The sequence below is a fragment of the Pavona decussata genome, unplaced genomic scaffold (genome assembly GCF_977016875.1).
Source record: "Pavona decussata unplaced genomic scaffold, jaPavDecu1.1 SCAFFOLD_137, whole genome shotgun sequence".
NCBI lineage: Eukaryota > Metazoa > Cnidaria > Anthozoa > Scleractinia > Agariciidae > Pavona > Pavona decussata.
The window spans coordinates 291816-318001 of NW_028145550.1; the positions used below are offsets into that span (position 1 = coordinate 291816).

General features: G+C 37.6%; 1 protein-coding gene across 1 annotated transcript; it reads left to right on the forward strand.

Annotated features, from left to right (window-relative positions):
* Window positions 1-26186, forward strand: LOC146467151 (uncharacterized). Its single transcript, XM_085126095.1, has 22 exons — window positions 1-363; window positions 1271-1302; window positions 6177-6282; window positions 8184-8268; window positions 9589-9692; window positions 10559-10673; window positions 11776-11908; window positions 12979-13054; window positions 13869-14006; window positions 14565-14633; window positions 14910-15029; window positions 16014-16055; window positions 17555-17644; window positions 18479-18559; window positions 19108-19192; window positions 19727-19817; window positions 20423-20492; window positions 21362-21508; window positions 22509-22594; window positions 23565-23628; window positions 24554-24748; window positions 25623-26186. Exons 1-22 carry the CDS (start codon window positions 148-150, stop codon window positions 25674-25676), a joined length of 2199 nt encoding a protein of 732 aa, XP_084982221.1. The 5' UTR covers window positions 1-147; the 3' UTR covers window positions 25677-26186.

Genomic DNA, 26186 nt, shown 5'->3' on the forward strand with positions numbered 1-26186 from the left:
GGTCACCGCTGGAGGATCTCGAAGATGGCGATGGAAGATATATAGCAAAGCTTGTAACTTACAACTTGCAAGTTCGCGATCGTAAGATGGTGCAGAAAGTAAGAGGCAGTTCAAAGAAGAATTTTGATTATAATTAAGGTGCAAAATATGCAAGTCTGCCGCTTGGTGAAGCTCTCGACTTTGCCTGTGCGCCCACTGTACTGTTGGGCTCCTCTCCGTGGTCTATCCTCTCTGAGTTTCATTTCAAGGCTGTTTGGCATATCTGCCAGCGAGCCAAAGCCGAAGAGAGTACCGAATCATGAGACTGTACACGGTGTTGAACTTCAAGATGATTTTTCTTGGCTAAAAAACCGCGGATCCAAGGTGAGCAAAAGTGTAGTATTGCTTGGATGGGGGCTCACGTGGCTTGAGGTGGAGGCTGTAGTCTAACTTGGAGCATGATTGAAGAGTTAAGAACCCCAACAAAGAAACTTTAAGGAATATTCCTCTTTTTAAGGGGTATAGGGGCCAATGGCAATTTTCAGTCTCCAGCCTATCTGCACCCTCTCCCCTTTCCCCCCACCCCCCAAACACACTCTCACCAACCCCGGTCACCGGCCTTCCTGACCGATTATATGTTTGGTAGTGTCCAAGTCTTTGCATATTTATCAGCTCACCAAACAATTACAGTGGGGTTGGTTGGTCATTTTCTGGCCTGGTTGTGTTGAGGCATAGGGGTGGCAAGGTTGGGGGGGGGGGGGGGTGGGGGTGGGATGGGAAGGTCACTGAAAACATTTCACATAAACTGGTAAGGTGTCAGGGGTGTTTCAAAATGACTAAAGGTGATAATTGCAAAATATTTTGCTATAATTTGATTTTTATTCATTTCTATACCCCAGCAAAACCGTCAGCAACGCATGCTATTCAATTACAATTTATTTGTTATTGAGTGTTGAAACTATTGATTTTTATCACCCTGGGTTAGGTACCTCTAAGTTAAGGTGAGGTAAGGCTAACTGAAATTCAAGAAGAAGAAGAAGGATCGGTGAGAATTAGAGCTATAACTTTCACTAATTGTTTTATCTGCACTTGTGTCAATTCTTGTACAATCTCATAAAGTTTTGTTCTACAGCTGTATGTTTGCTTTCTTTTCACTACTTTCTGCCATATATGTTCTATTAAGCAATCAGCTGAATTTATCTGCTTTCTAATTACACCTCTCTCTGCTTTATCTAAAAGATAATTATCTTGAAAATCAATTTTAATTAGTGAATTCTGTTTTCTAATCCAGGCTGTACGGAAATACATAAAAGCAGAAAACAGGTAGGATTACACTGACGTATTTCACTATCTACCTGTAAATGACACCTTTTTGAGGTTTATTTAATTAGTACATTTAAATAAATTTGTTCACAGTCTGCTGTTCCTGGAGCTCTTCTCTCCAAGAATCTCCTTTTCATAACATAGATCTTGCCATATCAAACTCTCTGTCAATAAAGAACAGAAAATGGTTTGGGGAAATGAGAGGCTCAAGCAGTGACAGTGGCTTATAAGATTTGCTATTTTTTGATGCACCACTATTGTACTCATCATCATCATTATCATCATCATCATCATCATCATCATCATCATCATCATCATTAGACTGATGGTTTTCGGACTTTGCGACCTCAACTTTAAATAGTTTCTATAAAGCCATTTCTTTTTCTTTTTGAAGTCAAAAGGCATAGTTAGTAACTTTAAGTTAAGAACTATACTGCATAAAAGAATGAAAGAAAATGATTGAAATGTGTGCTCTTGATGGCAGTTTTAAAGTCGATGAAGTCGTCAAGTCAACAAAAGTTGTGGTAAGGGCTAAAATTAAGTGGTAAACTCTGATTTTGACCAATTCTGGGGGTTATCTAGATACCATTTAATTATTTCGGAGCTCATGAGTTACCACCAACCTTTTGAAATCATGTTTTTCCCGAGTGTTTGAAACCACCACAAAATGTGTTACACTAAACCGTACATTCGAAGAAAAAAAAATTTGGAACAATTTCAAAAGCGTATTTCCGAAGTCAAATCAAAATACGAAAGGCTGTTTTCAATGCCTTATCCTGAAATTTACGTAAATGATGGAGATAAGCAATAGTTAACTGTCTTTAAAGTCAGAACTGATAATATTTCTGTTTTGTATTTTTTTTCAAAGTTTCATTTTAGGTACCCCTGTTAGCTTCCGGGGTTACATAGTCCACTTAATTTGCGGTAACGGAGAAGTATAGAAGTATTTGAAGTACGTTTTGACGGGAGTTCGTCTATTTGAAATGGCGATAACGTTTATCTAAGACAATGACGTGACTTGAGTTTGGAGTTGTTTTCTCAAAACCACGAGACGTGAGATCAATGTCTTTTAACGGTGAGGTCGCATTTTCCACAGAATTTGAGTGAGATATGAAAGACCATTTTCGGGAAAAATTTGAAACGTTTTCAATTTGTGAGGACGAGTTTGGTTCCAGGGAAGTTTCAGACATGAGAGATGTCACGTTCAAAGTCACTTTACAAGAGACAAATATTGGTACCTGAAGCTTATTATAACAATTCAACTTGTCAACTACAAAAGTTGACTTTTTTTTTGCGTTTCCGCCTTGAGGCTTTCTCAAAGAAAAACTGTCATAAGCAGCGCAGAACCGAAACCAACATGTAATTTTATTTGCCCTTCGACTTACTGCTAAACGCGTGGATACGACGCGTTACACTTTTGCATGGCCGCTTGTTGCCACTGTTAGGACTAATCAGTCGGAGGGATATTGACAGAACTTAAAGTTATCAAAACAGCAATTTCCATCGTGCGATCCGGGCTTAAGAAAAATCTCAACATAACGTTAACTAGGGAAGAATTAAAGCCACGCAATGATATTGTTTTCTCTCCGATTTACGTTTAACTGCTACGAAGACCCACCCTCATTTTTGGGCTCCAGGATGGGAATATCCGAGACGTGTTGATTTTAATGAATTGAAATTAGAACCAGGGAGACATACCTAATCAAGCAGGGCTAAAGACCAAGTGAAGTTCGCCAAGAAGATACGACGAACCTGACGTGATTTGTTAGTTTTTGAGTCGAGCTCCCTTCGCTAACGTTTCCCAACGTGCATTTAGAGGGTGCTTTTCACATGTGATCAACAATGTTGGAATCATGCTCATTGTATAAAGAAGGTAAGGTGATTTGCTTGACATATGATTTTCTTCTCATTCCTACACAGTTAATAGGCCGTTTTACCGTTGTGCGCTTAGTGCCCTGGCCTTTTATTGGAAGCGAGGGTGAGGGTGATCATGTTTTGATATAAACCTCACTGCTTTTCATATGTAGATGCACTTGTTAGCATAAGAACAGCGTAAAAAGTATGAAAAGTAGTGAGGTCTGTATCAACAACAAGGCCAGCACAAGCCTCCCTTCCAATCCAAGGCCAGGTCACTAAGCAGATTCAGATCTAATGTTGTTAGCTTCAGTTGGTGGTATTTTTTTATTTTTCTTGTTTTCAAACTGTGCCTTTCAAATTGTGTCTTTAAAAATTATCTCAGAACGTTTTAATGTCTGAGCCACCTTATCAGAAAAGGTTTTATGTCAAATGGGTCCAATCAATCTTTGATTCATGTCGAAGACATTCCAGCTACATGAAGAGCTCCAAGAAATGAATTAAGTAGTGTTATACTAGGGTATAGCACAGTGCTTGACTCAAGAAATCGCAGGCTTCGTAGCTTGTTGTTAAACACGTTGTTCTTTACTTAGCTTAAAAATCACAGCAACTACAACAGCAACTTTGCCAACATTGCATTATGGTAATGAAGAGTTGACAGCTCGTCGCTGTCAAACTAACATTACAAATGTGATAAAATCTAGCTACTTTCTTCATTACATTTCACTAGTTCTATTTAAGTGTTCCGTCAAATAACACAACGAGGGCAATATAAAAAAAATACGCAACGCACAATTTTATCGCGTTAAACTTGACATTATTTAAACACAATGAAAGCGGATAAAAATTTGAATAAAAGTCGTTGCCAAGGAACCCTTAACTATCAACAAGGTTTTTGTCAATTTCCATAAATTATGGCGGAGCGTGCTTGCACGATCAAAGCCTATTTAAAAAACACTGTAGGTGTAGGGTACAACCGGATTGGAACAATAGGTGTTTTCGTTTAACAATCACCAGTCTTTACAATGGTTAGTTTTCTAAGTTATTGAAGGTAAAAGTAATAAAAGGTAATAACATAAACTGGCGAAAATTTCGTTGGAAAGACGGCAGAATTACACCAAAAACTATCAAAAACGGGTACACTTAACTGTTTGAAACAATAGAACTTCGTGATTCACAGTTCCAATATTAGAGATTCTAAAGAACTTTTTCATAATCCGGGCTACTATTCATACTATTTAAAGTATCTTGAGATGGTGGTTTTTTCTCCTTGTTCCATAAGATGTTCAGACAGAATAATTGATCTTGGATAAATGTCATTGTCATCTTTCAAATAGTGAGGTCAAATAAGCTGTCTAGTAAACTGCTGTAATGTAACAAAAACATACAATAAAATTGGTATCAAGCCATTCTACATACAACCCCGTCTGTTTTATCACATTTTCTTCCGATGGTTGTGCTTAAAATGGTGAAATAATAATTCAATATAACCTTCCATAGAGATGTCCACTTTCAAGAAAGTAAACAACCATTATTTAATACCATTATTAAAATAGAACTTTCTTATTTAGTCTATTATTTTAGGCTGAGAGGCACGTGTGGGCTCTCAAAGGACTTTATAAATCTGTCACGAAACTTGATCCTACTAAGACAAAAAAACGAGAGTGAATTGTCTGGAATGGAGCAAACGGAAGAAGAGACTATTCAGGAAGCGAGAGCTTTTATGAGAGAAAGCGAAGCAAGCAAACTGCAAAAAACACGAGGAATGTGCTCCCAGCAGATCAAAGAAAAGAAAAGCAGCATTCTATTTGCTGAAAGCTACTGGTTATAAATACCAACCAAAAATAAGAAAAGTTGTTCCCCCAAAACAAACGAAAACAAAAACACCAATCAATCGGAATCTGTAAAAGACACAGATCCGTAGAACGTTATAACGGTGTGAACCTTACATATCAAAGTAAACAAATAGAACAGGCGTCAAACGCGGAAAGTGCATGCGGGAAGACACTGATTGGTTTTAGTTTTCCTTCTAATTTGTCATGAGAAAGTCAATGGCGTTGAGTTCTTTAAACAATCAAAAAACGTAGTGAGGGAAAAAAATTTCCACTCCCAATCCAAAGCCACTCTATTACAAACATTCGGTCAGTACTTGTTCACAAAGAATGTGTACGTTGCTCGGATGCCCCTGAGTAAGAGTTTGTAATTTCTCTGGATCATTTAAGTGTTTATACTGACTCTAACTGTGTTACTTTGGCTTAAAGTTTAAGGAAATATTGAAGTTTTTTTTAAGGATGTTTCTCTTCTACTTGTCGCCTTTGTTGTAAAGGGAGTTTTGGTAAAATTATGGAATCTCTGTGTTTCCATCAGCGAGTGGCCCACCTGCTTATATTTAGAGCTACGTTTTTGCTAGAGTTTAAAAGATTTGTCGATAAAAGGCTGTCATTGCATTCTTTTAACAGATATATTTTTTGGTTTCGTGCTGCTGTTATGATTCGCAGTGGGCATTTATTGATTCAGTTGAGCCGACTGTCACTCTTACATTTTCTGCTCAAAATTTAAGATTTCTGTTTTCCATAACTGAAAGGTTTGTCTCCGGAAGAACGTATTACCATATCACTGAACAAAGTTTCCTAAGCTACCTTGCTTAATCCTAAGTTGTCCGTGTGACACAGTTAAGCATAGGAACAATTAACATGCAAAAACCAACTTAGTCGTTAAGTCCACAGAAAAAAGTCGTTGAGTCCACCGAAAAGTCGTTGAGTCCACCAAAAAGTCGTTAAGTCCACTCTGCCGTTGGTCGTCAAGTCAACTCAAAGTCGCAATGTCAACATTATGGTTGCTAAGTCCACATTCTTAAGTCGCTGAGTCAACAAAAAAAGGTACCAAGTCCACCATCAGTCTAATCATCATTGTCATCATCATCATCCTCATCATCGTCATCATCATCATCATTATCATCGTCTTTGTTATTGTCGTCATAATGGTTCAAGTCTACTCATTTGAGCTTGATTCTTTTGTAGTTATGCAGCAGCTGCACTAGCCGATACAGAAAGATTCCAGGAAAAACTGACTAAAGAAATGAGTGACTGGGTTGAGACACACTGTGACGATGAGTCAGTGCCTGAGGTGAGTCAATCAGAAATGTCCAATGTGTGCTTCAAAAGAAATCTACAGTAAGTATTGTGTTCATTGGGTAGTGTGAATAGATGATTGTACATAATTTCACTGTAGATGAACCAATGTGGTTGTTCTTGTCTGGGTGGAAGTGCTTCAATCTAGTTTAATTAAACATGCTTTTGTTAGTGTGGATGGACCTTAAGTCTAAAAGCAACCATTACTAGCATTGCATGTATAAATAATAATATTATACATTATGCTTAAACCCAGTTCCTGAACCTCTTCCTAACTTGAATCTAGCATTAAAAGGTATAACGTAAAATGTACTTGAAGGTAGTATTAATATTACATTACAATCTTTTGATGGCTGCAAAATGTGATGATGATGTATAGAAATTCCTTCACTTGTTCAGCACAACCACCATGTAGATCTACCATCTTGGTGATGTGAACTTCTCCAAAACCTCAGAAAACCAAGATTATAATTGAGCCAATATAATTAACCTAAGAAATGCAGAAATATGTCAAAAATGCTAAGTTACAACTTACAGTTAAACTTACTTTACAGTTTTTGGTAAAAAGGCTAAAATGTTCAAATTTCAAGATATATATGGAGGGCAAAATCTTGTTGCCATGGAAACATGAAGTCATGTACACAATGAGTTGTTGCACAAATTAAACTACTGCCAAATGAACAAATAATTTATTTAAACAATAAAAGAAAAAGTCACAAAGTCTGGTAGTCTCTCTCGCAGCCGTTCTGTGTCTCGTCATGCAATGCTCCTCCCCACAAACAGCTGCTCACATTTGAACCATATTCCTTTCACGATTTTAGCCAATCACAGCTACAGTTCCATTCCTGGAACTACCTCGTGCCAAATTATCTCTTGATGACTCGCCCAATCATACTGTAGCCCGTGTTTTATCGTCAGATAATTTGATGAGAATCACGTTAAAATGAGGTTGACATACCTGTGCGACTCCCACTGCGCGTCCGTTGTGTTGATAAAAGCCTTTTCAGTTTTGCTTTTACAAGTATATCTTAAAGCGATTATCCTTTCGTATAAGAGATTCTTCCCTTTTGATCAAAATGTGATGCAACCGCTCTGCTTAATGGTGTTCGTCTTGATCGTGAGGGAATTCTCAAATATACTGAATGGACCGAGGTTTTTTTACTGATCATTCTGAGCCATTTGGATTAGTTTTTGATATGCTGGCTGGGACATTTGATTAGGTTTATCGGCTTGGATTAACTGCAAGATTTCAGGTAGCGCTAAATAAAATGTTATCTGTGAAGACACAGGTTCTGTGTATTGCTATACCCGTGATTTCGCATATGCCCTTTGTATCTCACTACAGGAAGATTGCAGGATGTTTGTTCATCATGGTTCATCGTTGTCTCTCGCTTGTCATTGTTGTCCCGATGTCATTTTTTCGTGCGAAAACGTACGTCATTCTCGCTTCGCTGATACATGATTGGCCCCTTCAATAAGACCACAAAAAACAACAGGAAAGGAATGTGGTTCGAATGTGAACAGCCATTTGTGGGGAGGAGCATTGCGTGACGAGACACAGAATGGCTGGAAGGGAGACTAAAACTTTGGTGGTGTTTTGCACTAAGCTGTAAATCTTAAAAGTCAGTGTTAGCACTTGTGTGTGTCTTAAGTCCACCCATCCCCCAGGCAGACTGAATGAGATCAGCACTCGTGCTTTCTACGTACTCTTGTTACTTAATGACTGACATTGTAACTTAATACAATACCACTCTGTTTAACATGCAAAAGTTACTTAGAAGTGTATGACTCCTTATTATTTAAGGGAACTACACTGATATTCTAAAGGTACTGTAGGTTCATGTGACTGTTTATAAACTGCAAATCATAAAATTATACTTTTGATTTGTTTTATAGGAACTGGATGGTTTTATTTATTACTTAAGTAATCCACCAAAAGACTTCTTTCTTCCTGTTTATTGTAGAAGGAAGATATTAGAAGGTAAGACAACAAAACAGTGCCCTGTATTTTTTTTTCAATTTTGTTCATTATTTTAAATAAAGAAAATAATTCTTTTAGTTAGAAGGGGCATGTTTTTAACAATGATGTATCCTTTGTGAATGAAAACAAAGATCGGTGAAGCAGCACACATTGTAAGCCAGAAAGAAATCTTGCCATTCATGCAATTTTCTCACTGTAATGATGGTCATGCAGGCACTAAAGATATAACTGTATTATTTATATATTTTGCAAAATTGAGTCAAATCTGAGCAAAATGTACTGTCAAACAACTTAAAATTGGACATACTGTAAGATGGTTAATAAGTCATTCTTTACACTGTAGCTGAAAGAATGCTGCTCTTTCTAATCACTGGTTACATGTACTTCATCTGCCTGCTGTTCCCACTTGAGGACTTCCCCCTCACAACCCCCTGTAGCCACATAAGACAATTATGCCCACGTCCCTCCTGTGTTATACTCTAATAATGATATTAGATTGTAAATCACTTCATCCTGCACAGAGTAACCTTCATTTGAGTTGCAGGGTGAAGAAAGCCTTTATAATACATGTACTTTCCTGACCTCTCATGTAAATCATACACAGTGTACATTGTAACTTATTCTCCGTAAAGACCAAAATCATATTTTAAGAAGTTTTGTCTTACATGTACCTCAGAACTAGAACAACTGCTGACATAGTTACTTGGCCATTGTTCTGTGGTATTAAAGGTAGCTAGAGAAAATTATATCTTGAAGTAAGATTCTGGTCGTTATGATGTGTTTGTACTGGAACTTTAATTCTTCTTTATCACAGAAATTTTAAATTTTGATGTAGGCCAGGGAAAGAAATCCATCAACGCTGTTATTGTAGTACTAGTAAAATGGCCAAGTTTTAGAGTCCCCAGTCTTCCAAAATAATAATTAAAGTGAATATTGATAAAATTATGGTTCCATTAAGTCTGAGAATTTAAGAAGATTACAACATTTTTTAATTAGTAAGACATGTTTGATAATAATAATAATAATAATAATAATAATAATAATAATAATAATAATACCTTAATACATTAATTTTGTAAGAAGATTGACAATGTTTGCCTATCTGCATGCCAATTGTTAAATTTTCTAAATTCACTGAATTACTGACAGTAGCTGTATTATAGTCTTCATTATTTTAAATGATACATGTAAGACTCTTATAAGCTTGGCCATTTTAATGCATCCAAAAGATATTGTTTGCTACCTGATCAACCTACATAAAAATTTAAATTTTCAGTGATAAAGGGCCATTGACTGAGCTGTTTATTACCTGTTTGTTAGATGGCTCCTATGGTGACCCAGAAATAATACTGAATCAAAATGAACTCAAAGAGCGATATCCTCACGTGTCCATACCTGTTATTAAAATGTCACCTTCAAGAAAGGTAAGATGCTGTTATGTGTTCACTAAAAATTTTGTGACATCTTGCCTTTCCACATATTTATACGTCATACATGTATAAAGACATCTGTTTTCAGCACTTAAAATTCACAGAGTGGCTCTTTCATCCACTGTTTCCTGGTCAAATTAGAATTTGGGATTGTCGGTTTTTGTGAAAAAACAGAGTACCGGGAGAAAAACCCTTGGAGCAGGGACAAGAACCAGCAACAAACTCAATCCACATTATGACATGACAACACTGGGAATCAAACCCAGGCCACACTAGTGGGAGGCAAGAGCTCTCACCACCATGACATCCCTGCTCCCTAGCCCTGCAACAGATAAAGATGACTGTAACATCAAGGTTCCACCAGAAGGGGTGGCGAATCGCGGTTGACCTTAAAAACGTACATGTATAACTTATGTGTCCTGCAAACTTTTGGTCAAATTTCACAAATCTTGCATCAGAGTACATAATAATTACTGTTATTTCTTGGCAAAGCCATTTCAGATTTTCTATTTCAAAGGAGGTTGTGGGTTTATGCACAGAAAATAATACTACATGTAGTTTTGCTGTCTCACAAAGTCTTGACTTTACCACTCACCACTCTGTATCAGATATAATAAAAATTATTATTTGCTCACTGGAATTAATAGTAGTTAACAGGTGATATGGGTGTTGAAGCCCTCAATGACATCCCTGATCATTTATCTAATCATTATATGCAGATGTCTCAGAAAATTAAGAACCTTACAGTATGAAGGCCCATGAACAACGGGAAACAAAAATGTCTTGAGCTGATCTCTAGTATCTGCCATTACACTTGTCTATGATTAAAAACAGGTCTTGGATTTCATTTATTTTTTCAGTTTATTGCCTTTCTGCTGGACAGAAAAGGAGAAGGAACTCACTCATGTTATATCAACGAGGCATATGAAGGCCAGATGAATACTGTAGATGTTATACACAATGTTGTCAATTTTGGTATGTTGTAAGCAGATTATCTACGCAGTACTGGTACATAACTGGAATTACATTAAATTAATTACAAATTGTTCAAAGTCATGTACATTGTTAACGTTCAGACCTTTTTGCCTTTGTTTTTGGTGGCAGAATCAGATCGCTACATGTGTTTTAAGTGTGTCTATTTTTTTTTCCAATGCTAGACTTCCAGAAACCTTGAATGCCAGTCAGGAGAAAACATGTTGTTGAGTTGTGGAAGAAGCCATTATTTTTCAACATCTCCAAATTACCCATAAGCTTAGACAGAAGTTACATGTAACTTAAATTAATACCATCCTTTTTTGACACCAGAAAAATTCCTAATAAAATTGTGTGTTTATGTCATAATAATAACAATAACAATAACAATAACAATAACGATAACAATAACAATAACAATAACAATAACAATATTATAACATTAACAATAACAATAACAATAACAATAACAATAGCAATAGCAATAATAATAATAATAATAATAATAATAATAATAATAATAAAAATAATAACAATAATAATAAAAATGATAATTATAATAATAATGATAATAATAATAATAATAATAATAATAATAATAATAAAAAATAATCTCTTTATTAACATATACTAACTACAGCAAATTGTTATTTACAAGTTAAAAGTTGAAAAAAGAACTATTAAAACCTATTTACAATTCATTTCAATTTCGAGACTAATTTTCAAGCACAAGTTTTTTTAAAGAAAAAACAAATAATAATTATAATAAATAATAATAATAATAATAATAATAATAATAATAATATTTAATAAAAAACATTTTTATCAACATATTCCAAACTATTTATAAGTTAAAAGTTCCAATTCCAAAAAATCCAATTCACAGAAAATCAACGGACACACGCTTGGCCAGCGTTTAGGCGACAGTCATCATTGAAATCCCCTTGTGGAATTTTGTGGAAAGGTGTCCTGGAGCCTCTTACGCATGTGTGTAATAATAATAATAATAATAATAATATAATTTTGTTTCTAATTTATATGTAGCACCATGGATCACCTTAACTTATATTCGACTGATAACAGAGGTTATGTACTTCCGTTTTAGAATGGGGAAGTGATGATCTCACTCTGTTCTATACCAGGCCTGATGGTATGAAGCGGCCATATGCTCTTTTAAAACACAAAACTTGTGAGAGTATATTTAAAGATGTGTGTCTGCATGAAGAAAAAGATGAGAGGTACCGTACTATAACTGTATATATTATGTATTTCCAGAGGTTATCCCTTGCCAGTTTTTGTAGCAAGTAATTGCTAGGTCAGTATTGTTCTCCCCCTGGATTGGATGCTACACATCAATCTCGTACCCAGAGTCCTCAGGCTCTTTGGCCAGCGGTTTGTTGCCAGGAGAAACTCTGGGGAACTGGAATTTTATTACCACAGCAGAAATCAAGATTTCTGTGGTAAAAAAATTTTGCAAACTGTTACGGGACAGCCAATCAAAGAATTAAAATTTTTTTAAGTTCTTCCGAGTCTCTACTGGCGACCATCCTCTGGCTTTTCTGGGTATGAGATTGGCTACATGTACGTCCATAGCAAGTTTTTCTCCCTCTTTATTTGGGCCCCTGCAAAGTAATTGGTCAGGTATCCCTGACTGTATGTCTGACAGTTCACCAGTGCCTATTTATACTCCTGGGTGGAGATGCACAATATGATGGCAAGCACCTAACACAATGTCCACTATAGATTGCAAAGGACTTTTCACTCTGTCATTTTTCACCTGTTCCAGAGCCTTTTTTGAACACGTACGTACCACACACATTGTAATTTAAAGCATTCTCTGGTTACAAGTTAAAAAAAGGTTAAAACCAGCTTTCGATTGCCAGTCTGCAATCTTTGACAAGTGATGAATAAAAAGCACAGACAATTATTCATCACTTGTCAAAGATTGCAGGCTGGCAATCGAAAGCTCATTTCAACCTTTTTTTAACTTTTAACCAGAATGCTTTAAATCATTATGTCTTACGCTGGTTACTTATACATTGTTTAACCACACACATTCCTACCAATGCTGCTAATATATGATTGACTGTTTTGGATTCTGCATGTACACGTAAATGCCCCCCTCTTCCTTTAATGTTTTTGGCCTTTTGAGGACCTCCTTGGAATTTGCATGCCCTTCTGAGGGGGAGGGGGATAGGGATGTTTCTGGAACTTACACAAATATAACAGCCGACCAAAATTACCTCTTTGCCAAATACAAGTAGACTTAATTTTATAGTTATAACACTGAATATCCAATTTTACTTAGATATGTTGTTGATGTGAGTGCTACTAAAGACCGCAAGTTTATTACCATCAACTGTAACTCAAGATCAACCTCTGAGGTAAGCCCACTTCAGCTAAGTCTAAGTTTGTACATGTACAGAGAAAGTGCATTCATAATTTTAATAAGGCTGAACATGGTGTCAGATCACTTGATTAAAAGTACTTTTACAGTGTGCAACACGCAGCACAAAGCACAAAGCTAGTAATTAGTTAGACATACCAATCCACCAGAAGGTGTACAGTTAATAATTGAAATTTAGGCTGTTATCAACAGTCAAGCTCTACACTGAACTTGATACCTTAGATCAAGGCTGGTTAAGTTGGAAAGAAGCTTTGAACAGAGTATCTGACAGAGGTATCCATAGCAACCCCAGAAGAGGCAATTACTGGAGAGAGAGAAAGGTCTCAATGGCTAATCATACACTGATACATCATGACAGTGTACTTGCGAGAGAGTTGCTTACGGAATATTATATCAATCCATGCAATCAAGTTTAAGTGATCAGCACTGCAAAAGATCTCAGGGCACTCGATGAAACTGTACAATGGGGAAACTGCAGGCTAGAATTAATTTTCGCTAAAGTACAGTTGCCTAAAATAATTACATTTTCAACTGGTTGAACAGTAATACTGTAGTACAATGATATACCATAAAATTTTTGTTGCATGAATGATTAGAAAATTGAAGTTATGTAACACAGGTTTTCAGCCATCTAACTTTCTTTTCCAGTCTGTCATCTTACCCACTCAGGTTAAGTGTATAGACTACAAGTACATGTTTATTACGTTTAAAAACAGCAATTATATCATATAAGATCTTAGATCAATGCTGTTTAAGCTGAGGACTTTCAAATTGTCTTTCATGATTACCAGGTTAGCATTGCTGACATAAGAGATGGGTCGGTGATATCATGGCCTGTTCACCATAGAGAACATGGTATGGAGTACTATGTGGACCACAGAGGCGATCAGTTCTACATCATAACTAATGCTGATGGTAAGAACTACAAGGTAAGAACAAGCTGTCTGGATTAGAGAAGCCTGTTGGGTAGTGGGGAGGGGAGTAAGGTATAATAACAGTATCGGTAATGTGGTGGTGGGGGGAGGTGGGGGGAGGTGGGGGGCTGAGGTATGAATGTTGTCAAGTTTTTGGACCCTAAAAAAAGTCTTACAGTGCTTTCTCTTTGCCAGAACTGGCCAGTCACAGTGGCCAGTCTGTGAACCGAATGTGTCATTTTGAAGAGATGGTGCTGCAAAATCTTGAAAAATAATCACTCCAAAAACAGTACATGCCATCGTGATGAAATTTGAAGGCCTGGGATAAAACATATGCTTTAAATACATTACATACATTCTGTTTACGAACTGACTGGGACTGGCCAGCCAATTCTGACAAATGCCAAGTGCCCTCACAGGTGTATGTGATAAGCTTAATATTGGACCCAAAAAAGTCCAGTGGCCCAGAATGCAACCCCCAAAAAGTCCATACTGAGAGATGTTTCATCCTTTGAAGCAAAGTGTTTTGAAGTTGTTGTGTTCAGACGTTGTTGCTCTTTGTTTATTCACCAGATAGTGACAGCACCAGGAGATGATCCTGGCAAAGTCAACTGGAAAACGTTTATTGAAGCTAAACCAGATGTGAGTTTGTAAATTTGGTTTTATTTCATTCAAAATTCTGTACGGATTGGATTGGACTGGGTAACTTTATTTCAACACGGTAAATTCCTCAGTTACAGAATTGAAAATTAATTTGATGAAAACTAATATCCTAAATATACAGTCTATAGACTTTTACTCTTAGACTTAAATACTACCTGAAAAAAAAAATTAATAATGTTATTGCTTTGCATATTGTTGTTCATAAGTGGACCTTTATATGAGCTTTGAAGTTTTCTTTTATTTTTTTTCTTCTAGATATATTTTGACGACATGGATATATTTAAAGATTACTGTGTGATTTACGAACGCCACAGGACGATTCCTCAGATTCGTATTATACCCTTTGACAAACCTGAAGATCAGTATGTTGTGCAGGTGGGGTGTGCATCATGCTCAATAAAATAGCATAAAATTGATTCACAAATTTAACTTGTAGGAGGGATAGAACCAATAAATTAACACGAAAAAAGAAAGAAATAGAAATATAAACAAAGCCAGGAGAACGTACAAGTAATTGTAAGTACAATTGCATTGTACTCCACAACGAGAGGAAAGATTGGATGACGAGCAAAAGAGCGTCTGCGAGGGAGACTATCCTTTGGCTTATCCTGATAGAAAATAATTTTCAACACTATTTGATTTCAACGGACAAATTATGTAAGAATTTCTAAATATGCTCAAAGCCTTGTGAAGTCCAAACACCATCCTCGCAGACTAGTTGTTTTGTTGTTGTTTTTAAAGAGGACATGTCCAAGTTGCCCCTAAGGGGTTTTTGGCAAAGCGTAGCCTGACACAAAACTATCCATATGGAAATCAAGTCGTATATGAAGGGTCATTTTCATCTGAAAGGCTTTGCATCAGGACGCACTTTGAAAACGGGTCTGGAGGCAAGTTGGAAATGATCTTTTGAGTACGTTTCTTCTGTAATGGTCGTAGGAAAGACACATGGATAAGGGGGTTACATGTAGTATCTAAAGAAACTGCGGTGCTGCCTTGGTGGGGAGAAGAAACGAATGTTTGGTTGATCAACAAAGTTGATAACTAAAGGTAAATTGGCCACTGTAAAGCAATTCAAGTGCAGACGTTTCGAATGTCAGCCCTTCGTCAGAGCGACGCATGGCCCAGCCACGCCTCTGTTATACCAGAGTATTTTCTCATGTCATTGGCCATATCCTCTACGCCCTTATAAGTAAAATATAATTTTGGATTCACAGCACTGTTTGATTACGCTACTAACCCTACATTATGTAGGGTTAGTGGTTTCACTCTTTTGCTGTTGTCAAGTAGGGTACCTGGAATGCATGTGACTAGAAGTCCATTTCTTCTAAATTTAACATTATTATAAAATATTTTTTGCAGCTTCCCAAAGATGTATGTGTTCTAGAGGCGGGCTCTAACCAGGTGAGAGAGCTGCTGAACATTTTATTTTTTTATTTCAAAAGTGAAGAATGACTCTAATTCTGAAACCTGAATTCCATGTAAGCGATGACATGCTACATCTAGATGAATGTCACTTTCAGTTGATGGATAATGAATTAGCTTCCTACACGCCGTCGTCTTTTGGGGAGTCATGTTAACATCCTCTCTACAAACTCCTGATTATTTGTAATAGATGGGTGTAATTAGAAAATAGTCAACAATACATTTCAGCTTAACCTCAGCGCAGTCTTAGCGGCGCGTACTTACACTATAAAATAGAGACTTTTTGCTTTGAGTACTAGTACAAGAACGTGAATGAATCTCAACTCGTCAGTCCGACTTTTCAAATCTAAGCAGCCACGACGATGACGTCAACGAAAACGTCAGAAAACAAAAACTTTAATAAGCAAAACACTGGCTCTACACGTGCGTTATACACTTTAGTATATTTCTTTGCCGTCCTCGGCAAAGCAACAACGTGAAATGCCCAAATTCAAGGTTTTATGGAGAACGTGAACGCATAATGATTAATTTTCCTTTCTCATTCTGAACTTTAAAGCCGCTCCTTTGACGTTAGCTCCTGGATAGTTAGGCCACATTACACAAACTAAATGAGTAGAAATTTTCGCGAATTTATTCAAAAAACGAGAATGTAATTTTTAGGTTCTGTTTTCGTTGACGTCGTCGTCGTCTCTGCTTAAGGTCCGTAGTCTCTTGCTTTGAACACTTTAATATCGTTTCTAGAGTCTGGAAAGAGCGGGATTTCAGGGAACTTGAAATTTGAAAGTCGTACTCGCACATGTACTCCAATCTAAAGGTCCCTAAGGACCCGTTCAATGTGAAATGTTCAAAAGGTTCAATTAAAATGAAAAAAAAAAAATCTTGCTAGTTTGCTGAAGAAGTACAGTTGTAGTGTCGATGGTTTGGTCGTTGTTGTTTTGCAGAGGGCGGCGAAGAAATAGGCCATTTTACAGTTGTGTGCTTAGTGACCTGGTCTTGAATTGGAAGCGAGGCTGGCGGTGACCTTGTTTTGATACAGACCACACTGCCTTTCATATGTAAATGCAAATAGTTAGCATAAGAACAGTATGATCTACATATGAAAAGCAGTGAGGTTTGTATCAAAACAAGGTCACCCCCAGCCTCGCTAAGAATCCAAGACCAGGTCACTTAGCACACAACTGTAAAATGGGCTATTGTACCAAAATGCATAACACACGTTCGGATACCTATTCAGTGTTTAGTGGTGTTCCCGTTGGTGTTGCCGTCGTCGTTGCTTACGTCTCTTATACGAATTCCCTAAAAGTCATTACACAGGAGGCGAATTATGAATTGTCTACTGTAGAATCTACTCAATATATCACTTTTTAAATTTCATTGACGGGAGAGCCTTGAATATGTCACCAAAGCATAGGTTCTTTATGTACAGTGTTTATGTTCCAATGTGCTTTATAGTTCCCTTTTGTCTTATGTTACGCCAGATGTTTGACCATCACCGTGCGCGTGTGTCAGTATCATCACCAATTTTACCTGCTCGTGTCCTGGAGTACAACATGGACACTAAATCAATGGTATGTTAAGTGTAATAGGACATTTTCACTATGGCGTCATTTGACTACAACTACCAGAATACTTAAGTTTTTTGTTTTCTCATGCTAATTAGAGCTATTGTTCTTTGCTCTCCACTGGGATTATAAAATTTGAATTTGAAAAGGAAAACGATACGAATTCTGGTAGTTGTAGTCAAATGACGCCATCATGAAAATGGCCTATTGGGCCATTCTTTCATCTCGATGCCAGCATGCACCGTTTTGAATTTGATATCAGCCTTTTTTCCGTGTGTTTTTTATTTTGTTTGTTTGTTTGTTTGTTTTTCTTGTCGTCCTGATTTTTCTTATTGTTAGTATATTGAACTATATATATATATATAATATATAAAATTTAAGTTTAGATTTATTAACCCCTTGTTCGTAAAACAATTCGTTTTTTAAACAACCTACTCAGGTATTTGGTAACCGAATTAAAGGTTTCTTTGGAGTAACCACATAAGAATGCATTTCATACCGGTGTTTTGCTATATTCTAATCTATATTGGGAATGGGTATACAATTTAATGGAGTCTGCTGGATTTTTGAATATTGCAATTTCTGGAGTTTTGATTGGCTTAGCACCAATGGTATATGAGCTTATAGAGGCTTCCTCGGGGCATCGTCCTCTTGTCGTCCACTTGCGATTGCAATGTTGGTTTCTATGCGATGATTATAGCCAACGAGGCTCTCGTTGGCTATCTATCAACTCGTCTCAAATGCGGGCTCGTAGAGCAATTGTTAAATAGCACCTAGGAGAAAGGGTTCCCAAGGTTCACCACAAACAAATTTATTCATACTCTGTAAACATTTTCTCAGACTGAAAAACTTACATTCACTGAGAAGCCAGCCTTTGATAGCTCAGAATTCTGCTGCACCAGACATGAGATTCAAAGCAAGGTATGTTGATTGGCATCTTTTGACTGCTGTTTAAACCCTATATAACGCAGGTAAGGGTTGTTTCATGGTGACCATTCTCTGACCTGTATGTTCTATATATCTGCGCTAGCTGACTATGCAAGAACGTATAATTCCGAACGCATTGCTAATATTTGTAAAAAAAAAAAAAAAAAAAAAAATAATAATAATAATAATAATAATAATAATAATAATAATAATAATAATAATAATAATAATAATAATAATAATAACTGGGCAATGCCAGGCTCTTTTAGAACTGCATACGACAACTTTTAACCTGCTGTAGACTTGCGAGAAATCTTCGCCCTTCATTTGACACCACTCGACGTTCAATCTGACTATCGTTCTTTTGCCTTGTGGAATTTTGTTACTGACAGACGTTCGGGTTGGTCAAAGAGTTAAGACATTCTTATATCAAGACTAGAAATATTTTTTTTAAACCAGCGCAACTATAGTGTTAAAGCGTGTAAATTAGCCGCAAAATATACTTTTAGCTCCTTGCATAACTTCTCTTTCTTTTCAATCAGGATGGAACTTTCGTCCCCATCACGATATTTCACCACAAAGATCTCAAAAAGAATGGAACAAACCCAATGTTACTTCACGTATATGGTAAATTACACTTTTGTCTAGTGCCTACCTACTTTGCGTTTATCTCGAGCTGTGGTGATAACTTATCACTTGTGAGAGCGAGGCTAAGTGCAAAGCTTTTCGTATGAAAATTAGTTTTCATTCATATGCAAACAAAACTGATTTTCATATGAAAAGCTTTGCAAGTAGCCTCACTTTCATAATGAGGTTCAAAGCAACTTGGAGATGGCCTATTGCTGCTCAGAAGCTTTAACTTGAACCAATAATCTTTGAGTGAACCTGTAGATACCCTGCATTCTGTAGATCAAAGGTAACTTGTCTGACAAAGTACTGCCAGTTTAGTAACAACAATTGAAGTATCGCATTTATTCTTAATTGCTTTTTATATTGTGAAGAGTGATGAGATTAGAATATGTGCTGGTCTGAAATGACGAAGGATGGAAAAGAATGAGTTTGTTTGGTGAGAAATAACAGAGGGTCACCCCCAGGACTGGATTATTAAGATATTGTTATTAAGATTATTGTTAACATAGTTTGCCCTCCTTTGTCTTGCAGGCTCATATGGAATTAATGTGAACATGGGTTTTGAAGTGGAGAGGTTAAGCCTGTTGAAGCGTGGCTGGTGTCTGGCTTTCTGTCATGTCAGGTGATTCTGAGTAGAATGTAATTGCACGCAATATAAGATGCGGTCCTGAAGAATTTCATTACATGCAACATGCAGTTGCGTTGCACAGCTAACAGCTTTGTGCAGAAGTAAAAACTTTCCTTCTCTGTTGATGGTAGTACATCGAAAAGTTGCACGGCAGATGTTTTAATTTTTCTACTTAATTTTTCTTTAAACCTTTAGTCATACGATGTGTTTTTTGGTCAGTGACACGGCCATACTCAGAAAAAAGGTCATAGGTTCGACTCCTGTTGGGAGAAGTCGAGAGTATGCCTGTGTCATGGACGATCATATGCATAGCATGCTTCATATGATCGCTGAAGTTTAGAGACTGTCAAACGTATCCATTTGAACTGCAAAGGAATAGACCTTTATCACATTGCGGCCATGTTGAGTCTCAGGAGAATAAAAGCTTTGTTTTTGCACGGCAAGCCTCGCACTGAATTCGCGTCTGGCCAAGGCTTGCCGTGCGAAAACAAAGCTTTTTATTACTCGGAGACTCAACATGGCGGCCGAGTGATAAGGGTCTATTGTATCAGTTCCTTAACTTTGATTCTTTATTTTAACTGAATTTGTTTTATTTCCAGAGGTGGTGGTGAGCTGGGTCGAGAATGGTACTTACAAGGAAAGTTAAAAAATAAACACAAAGGATTTGAGGTAAGGCTGTATGCAGCGCTTTTAAGTGTAATGTTTGGCGAAAAGTGACCTCAGTAAACAATAGTAAGAAAAATGAGAACTATATAGAACCTAGTTTATTTAATGGCCAATTTCTCACGAGTCTCCTATAGCTCAGTGACAGAGCGTCTATTCCCTTTTTCCGAGTTTGCCTGTGTTACTCACTGAATAATACATCATTCTCATGAATCTATTATTTAGCATGTTGTTCGCATACGTACACACTACACCAGTCGGATACACTAACCGCTGATCTGCTGGGAGACTGGTAGCGAACGACGCCATATACTAGCTTCATGTGTGGCACGCGTCCACTTAGCAACGACAATTTTTTTAATGAGCAAAACAATCGCTCTCCGCCTGCGTTTTAAATTTTGGTACATTTATTTGCCGTCTTCTGTTAAGTGACAACGTAAAATGATCACATTCAAGGTTTTGTCGAGAACATGAGAACAAGATGGTGTATTTTTCGTTTTCAGTTTCTTAATGTGAACGCTGCTCTTATCAATTTGGTTCTTCGGTAGTATGCCGTTTTTGTACAAGCTGAACGAGTTGAAATAATGGCGAAGTAGCAAAAATAAAATACTAAAAAAATTATTTTCAAGTAACGTAAACGTTGTCGTTGGTGTTACCGTCGTCGCTGCTTATAATTAAGTTCCCTAACTGGTGGCAAATCTCGGCAGGTCATAACAAAAGAAAAGAGAGATTTAGTATTTAGAAATGTTTCTTGCATTGGATAAAGAAAACAATTAGCAAAAATGTTGTAAGAAATTCAAACAAAAGTGGTAAGGAAACAGACTTACTATAGGCCTTTTGCACTCATCTAAAACGTTATTTTTTTATGACTTCAGGATTTTGAAGCCTGTGCACAAGCTCTGCACCGTCTGGGGTATTCCACTCCTGAGCTAACAGCTGCCTCCGGGACAAGTGCAGGAGGATTGATAGTAGGAGCCGTCTGTAATAGGTCACCAGGACTCTTCAAGGCTGTTATTCTTAAGGTGGATTGACTAATTTATTGAATGAATGTACTAGGTTGCTCATTTACTGATTGCTGATTTTAATGTGATGTTTTGATGACATTATCTCTGATTGCTTTTCGTTTTCCAGTCGGCTTTGTTACCGTTGCTTGATCGAACATCGATTTCGCGGATTTCAAAGCGATGAGGAGGCAGCGTGGTCGAGTGGTTAGGGCGCCGGACTTGAAATCCGGTGGTCCCGGGTTCAAGTCCCGCTCTGACTGCTAGCCGAAGTTGTTTCTCGGTAGCCCCGAGTTCAACTCCTCGGCCGCGCTTGTAAATAGCCAGCAGGTCTGCCTCCTGCCAGTTGGGAATTTTAACCATGTTATTTTCAATTTATACTATTTCTTTACGAGGTTTAATGCTCGGCCCCACTAGCGCTTGTGCTATAAACACTGCCGAGGGTAAAAAAAGGTTATTACTATTATTATTATTATTATTATTATTATTATTATTATTATTATTATTATTATTATTAGTATTATTATTATTTTTATTATTATTATTATTTCTGTGAGAAGTTTAGTTGTAGGAGAGAATTGGATACTAGCAGTCCCATTCTTTTTAGTTGAGGGGCGAAAGCTAAAACTAATTATGCAGTACCCGCACCCTTATAAGCTGCAGCTACATTGTTTGTTGTTGTTGTTATTGTTGTTGTTGTTTTTTTCGGGGGGTGGGCTGAGAACATTGTACTGTTGTTCGTTCTTTTGACCCCTCAACCAATCATGTAAGACGTTGCAAACAATGCAGGTCGCCCAAGATTAAGACGCAGCAAAGCGAAGAAGCAACACAGTCAGTGTGAAAGGAGAGCAACTGTTCCTTTGCTTCTTTTGCTCACCATCTCGAAGGTCAAAAAGGACTACATCGATGTAATTGTAACCAACCAATCAAAGATTCCTTTGAGGGGCCGCTTCAAGGCAGGATTTTGGTTCTATCCAAATTAAAATAACTGAGTTATAATGCGTGTCATTATGTTCTATAGGTTCCATTTTTAGATATTTTGACGTCCATGTTGGATCCATCTCTCCCGCTGACCATTCAGGAATACGAGGAGTGGGGTGAACCCGGGTAAGACTGCAACCATTGTTATTGTTGTTGTTGTTGTTGTTTCGTTTGGTTCATTTTCGTACCTTAACCCTTTAACCCCTAAGAGTGCCAATTAGCACATAATTCAATAACTCTTTTAATATTAATTTTGACAGATTTCTATGAATTTTTGACTCGGAGATGGTCTTGTGAAGGTCTACTCATTAAAAGGATAAAAACTTAACCCCCTCCCATATGCGATATGGTTGACCACCCCCATAACTTTTAAACTTTTTCCCCCTAACAGGATTGGGACGTTTTTGAACTTTTAAATTTTTACGTTTTAAGGCCATTTATCTCAGAGCCATAACTTCCTAGCAGTTATACGCGTAACTAACATTTCCCAATTCTTTTTACGAGTGCTACCTGGCCTGTACGCTATTAGACACTATTGTTCCCTCAGTAATTCGAGTATAGTTGCATTTTATACACCACTTGTGCGAAAAAGGGGTACGTGAAGCGTGCATGTGCAGTAAGCCACTACCTCTCTGCAAACTCTTTTTTTCAACTCAACCTCAGGCTATTCTTCTTCTTCTTCTTCTTCTTTTTTTTTTGAGGACGTTTTTTATCATTATTTTATTTATTTGTCTTTTATTTTATTAGCCTTAAACTACAGAGAATGCAACATTTACAGTAATAAACACCGCATAGACTACTTATAATAATTACAATACTGACAGTAACAATACCTACTATACTTGTAATAATTATAACTATACTTTCGATATTAAGGGCATTGTTGTGACGTATTAAGTCGTAGAGGACGATCCTGGTTGCGTGATCATATCATCGCCATTGAATTACTAATTAAAGCACAAAATTAGGTGGGTGAAAACCTGGTAAATCGACCTGTGAATATGACGTCTGTCAAAGGTCACTCAATATTCTTTAGAACCTTATAAGTGCATCTTGCATAAAAAAAAAAAAAAAAACACGTCCATCTTTTTTCCAGGTCAAGTGAAAGTGACTTTCATTACATCAAGTCATATTGCCCATACCAGAACATTAGGGATCAGGTGCGTATTGCTTTGAAGGGTTTTCGGTCACTTCGCCCCATGCAAGATCGCAGATCGCTCCACACTACGGTTAGATCGCTCCACGTGATAGTTAAATCGCTCTATGCGGGTCACCATTGGAGCTTAAAGTGTATAACTTTGAATTCTGTCAGTGAAACTCCACTGTTATTAACTTCCCACTGCACTTTTTAAAATCTTTCCAGGTAATCTTCTAAGCCTAAAATAAATAAATAAAGAAATCCTCTAAGCTCTGCATTCATGTGAAACTTTTAATATTCTGCTTGTTTATTTTCGAAAATTTGGTCCTCGAGCGAGTTTGAATTTCGTACTTTTAACTTTTTTCCACCAATAAACTTGCCTGAATTTTTGACAGATATATCTTCCTGGAAAATATGCGGAGTGTATTCAATCTTCTGCTACCTCATGCACTATTCCAAGCTTTTCATCCGTAAGGGATGTCGGGTAATTGTTTGATTCGCGTCTCCGGGAAAGAGCTCTTAATCAAGGGTAGGTGCTGATTGAAAAAACCTTTCACAGTTACTGTCAAAATTCCCGCGCGCTTATTGGTTCGTTGTTGTTGTCTCTAAGAGTACAGACAGTACAATTGACGTCAGATGTAACACGCGTGCTTTCTCAGCGGAAAATAAAGCCAATTCCACACGTACTTTTCCCATGTTAATGTAAAAAACAAAAACAAAAAAACAACAACAACAACAAATCGACGGCTGTTTTCTATGGTCTATACGACCATAAAATGACGCCATAAAATGTTGAAAACTTGACAGTGAAACCACTCGCCCACTTGAGTTTTGAACATTTTATGACGTCATTTTATGGTCTGTAAGAGTACACGCCATAGAAAACAGCCGTCGGGCGCGATTTGTTAAGTTAATTGTGTAACCCGTGTGCCCCTTTGTCCTTACAGCCTTACCCTGCTGTGATGGTCGGCTCTTCAATGAATGATGACCGTGTGCCGTACTGGCTGCCTCTGAAGTGGGTGGCTCGTCTCAGAGACCAGTTGTCAAGTCTGCAGACATCCGAGACACCGCTTGTTGTGTGCAATGTTGATTATTACTCTGGACACTTTGGATCAGAAAATACTTACCGGCGGTTTGAACAGGTACAGAAACGAACGAATGGAGGGAGGGACGGATCGATGGACGTACGATCAAATCAGTGATTGATTGATTGATTGATTGATTGATTGATTGATTGATTGATTGATTGATTGATTGATTGATTGATTGATTGATTGATGGTTTGATTAATTGATCGATCGATCGAACGGACAGACGTACGGACGAATGCATGAAGCAAAATATGGACCAACGGTCAGCGTAACGTTGATATGTCGATCGAAAGAGCGGGTGAGCAAGGGAGGGAATGGACAAACGAACGAACAAACGAGTTGAACGCGCATGGCTATTTCGTTTGCCAGTTCTGACTTTGGAACATGTAGCTACGTATTGGTAATTACATGTAGCTCATGCTTAACTTAGGTACAAAGTAATTTCAAGTGTGAAGTGAAAGGTATTGAAGTAGTTTCTGTGGCACTTTTTTTTTATCCTTGTGCAATGTGGTAATGACGTTTAAGTCTGAATGAAAGCCTAAAGCACTTTGACGCGTTTTATATAGACTGTTCACAGTCCCCCTATTTTTCCGTGGGATTGTCGACACGGGTACGCTTCGATGGAGCTGTTGCCATCTTGGTTAGTAAAAGTTAGCGCGATCTAGGGAGAGTGTCTGAAGTACCGAGGGGAGTGGAGTGGGGGTTAGTTGAGAGGGGGAGCGAAATTTTTCCCGCCGCCTCCCCACTCCCGCTCCCCTCGGTAGTTTAGACACTCTCTCCAGATCGCGCTCGCTTTTACAAACCAAGATGGCGACAGCTCCATCGAAACGTACCAGTCTCGAGAATCCCACGGAAAAATAGGGGGACTGTGAATAGTTTTTTATTGTTCAGTTCTGAATATTAACATACGTTGTTTGTTTCTTAGGCAGCAAAAGAGTATGCCTTTCTCCACAAAGTATTAGGACTGCCACTGAAGTAGACTCAAGGGTGGCAGGTCGCAGAGATCATAAGTGCACCTTGCACAAAGACCAGCAACGTAAAGCATCCTTGACATAAACAATGCGGAGCGGAAAGGCGGAACGTGAATAAATGAAGAAACGAAGGCAACGAAAAGTCTTTCCACACCTACAACCAATAGGTTACTTCTGGAGTCCCGTACCGTTGGCGGCACAAAGCCATTTGACTAGAGGTACCATGTCCCTCAAGGAAGCTGTTTGAAAGGGATTATGCCTTTATGTTAATAACAGTTTGAGAAGCCAAAGGTTGCAGTTCTACCTATGACAGCCCCACCCCTTCAAAAAATGTTCCATTTTTGTTAAAAGTCGCTATATCAAGATACAGAAGCTCTTGACTTGTTTCTTTGACCATGGATGATAAAAATGTATTGCCGCAACTGGCCATAGTCGAGCCAACCTTTTCAAATCTGCTCTGGTTTTTGTTTTTTTAACCGGACCTCCATTCTTGCAATAAATTGAGGCTAACTCTTGGC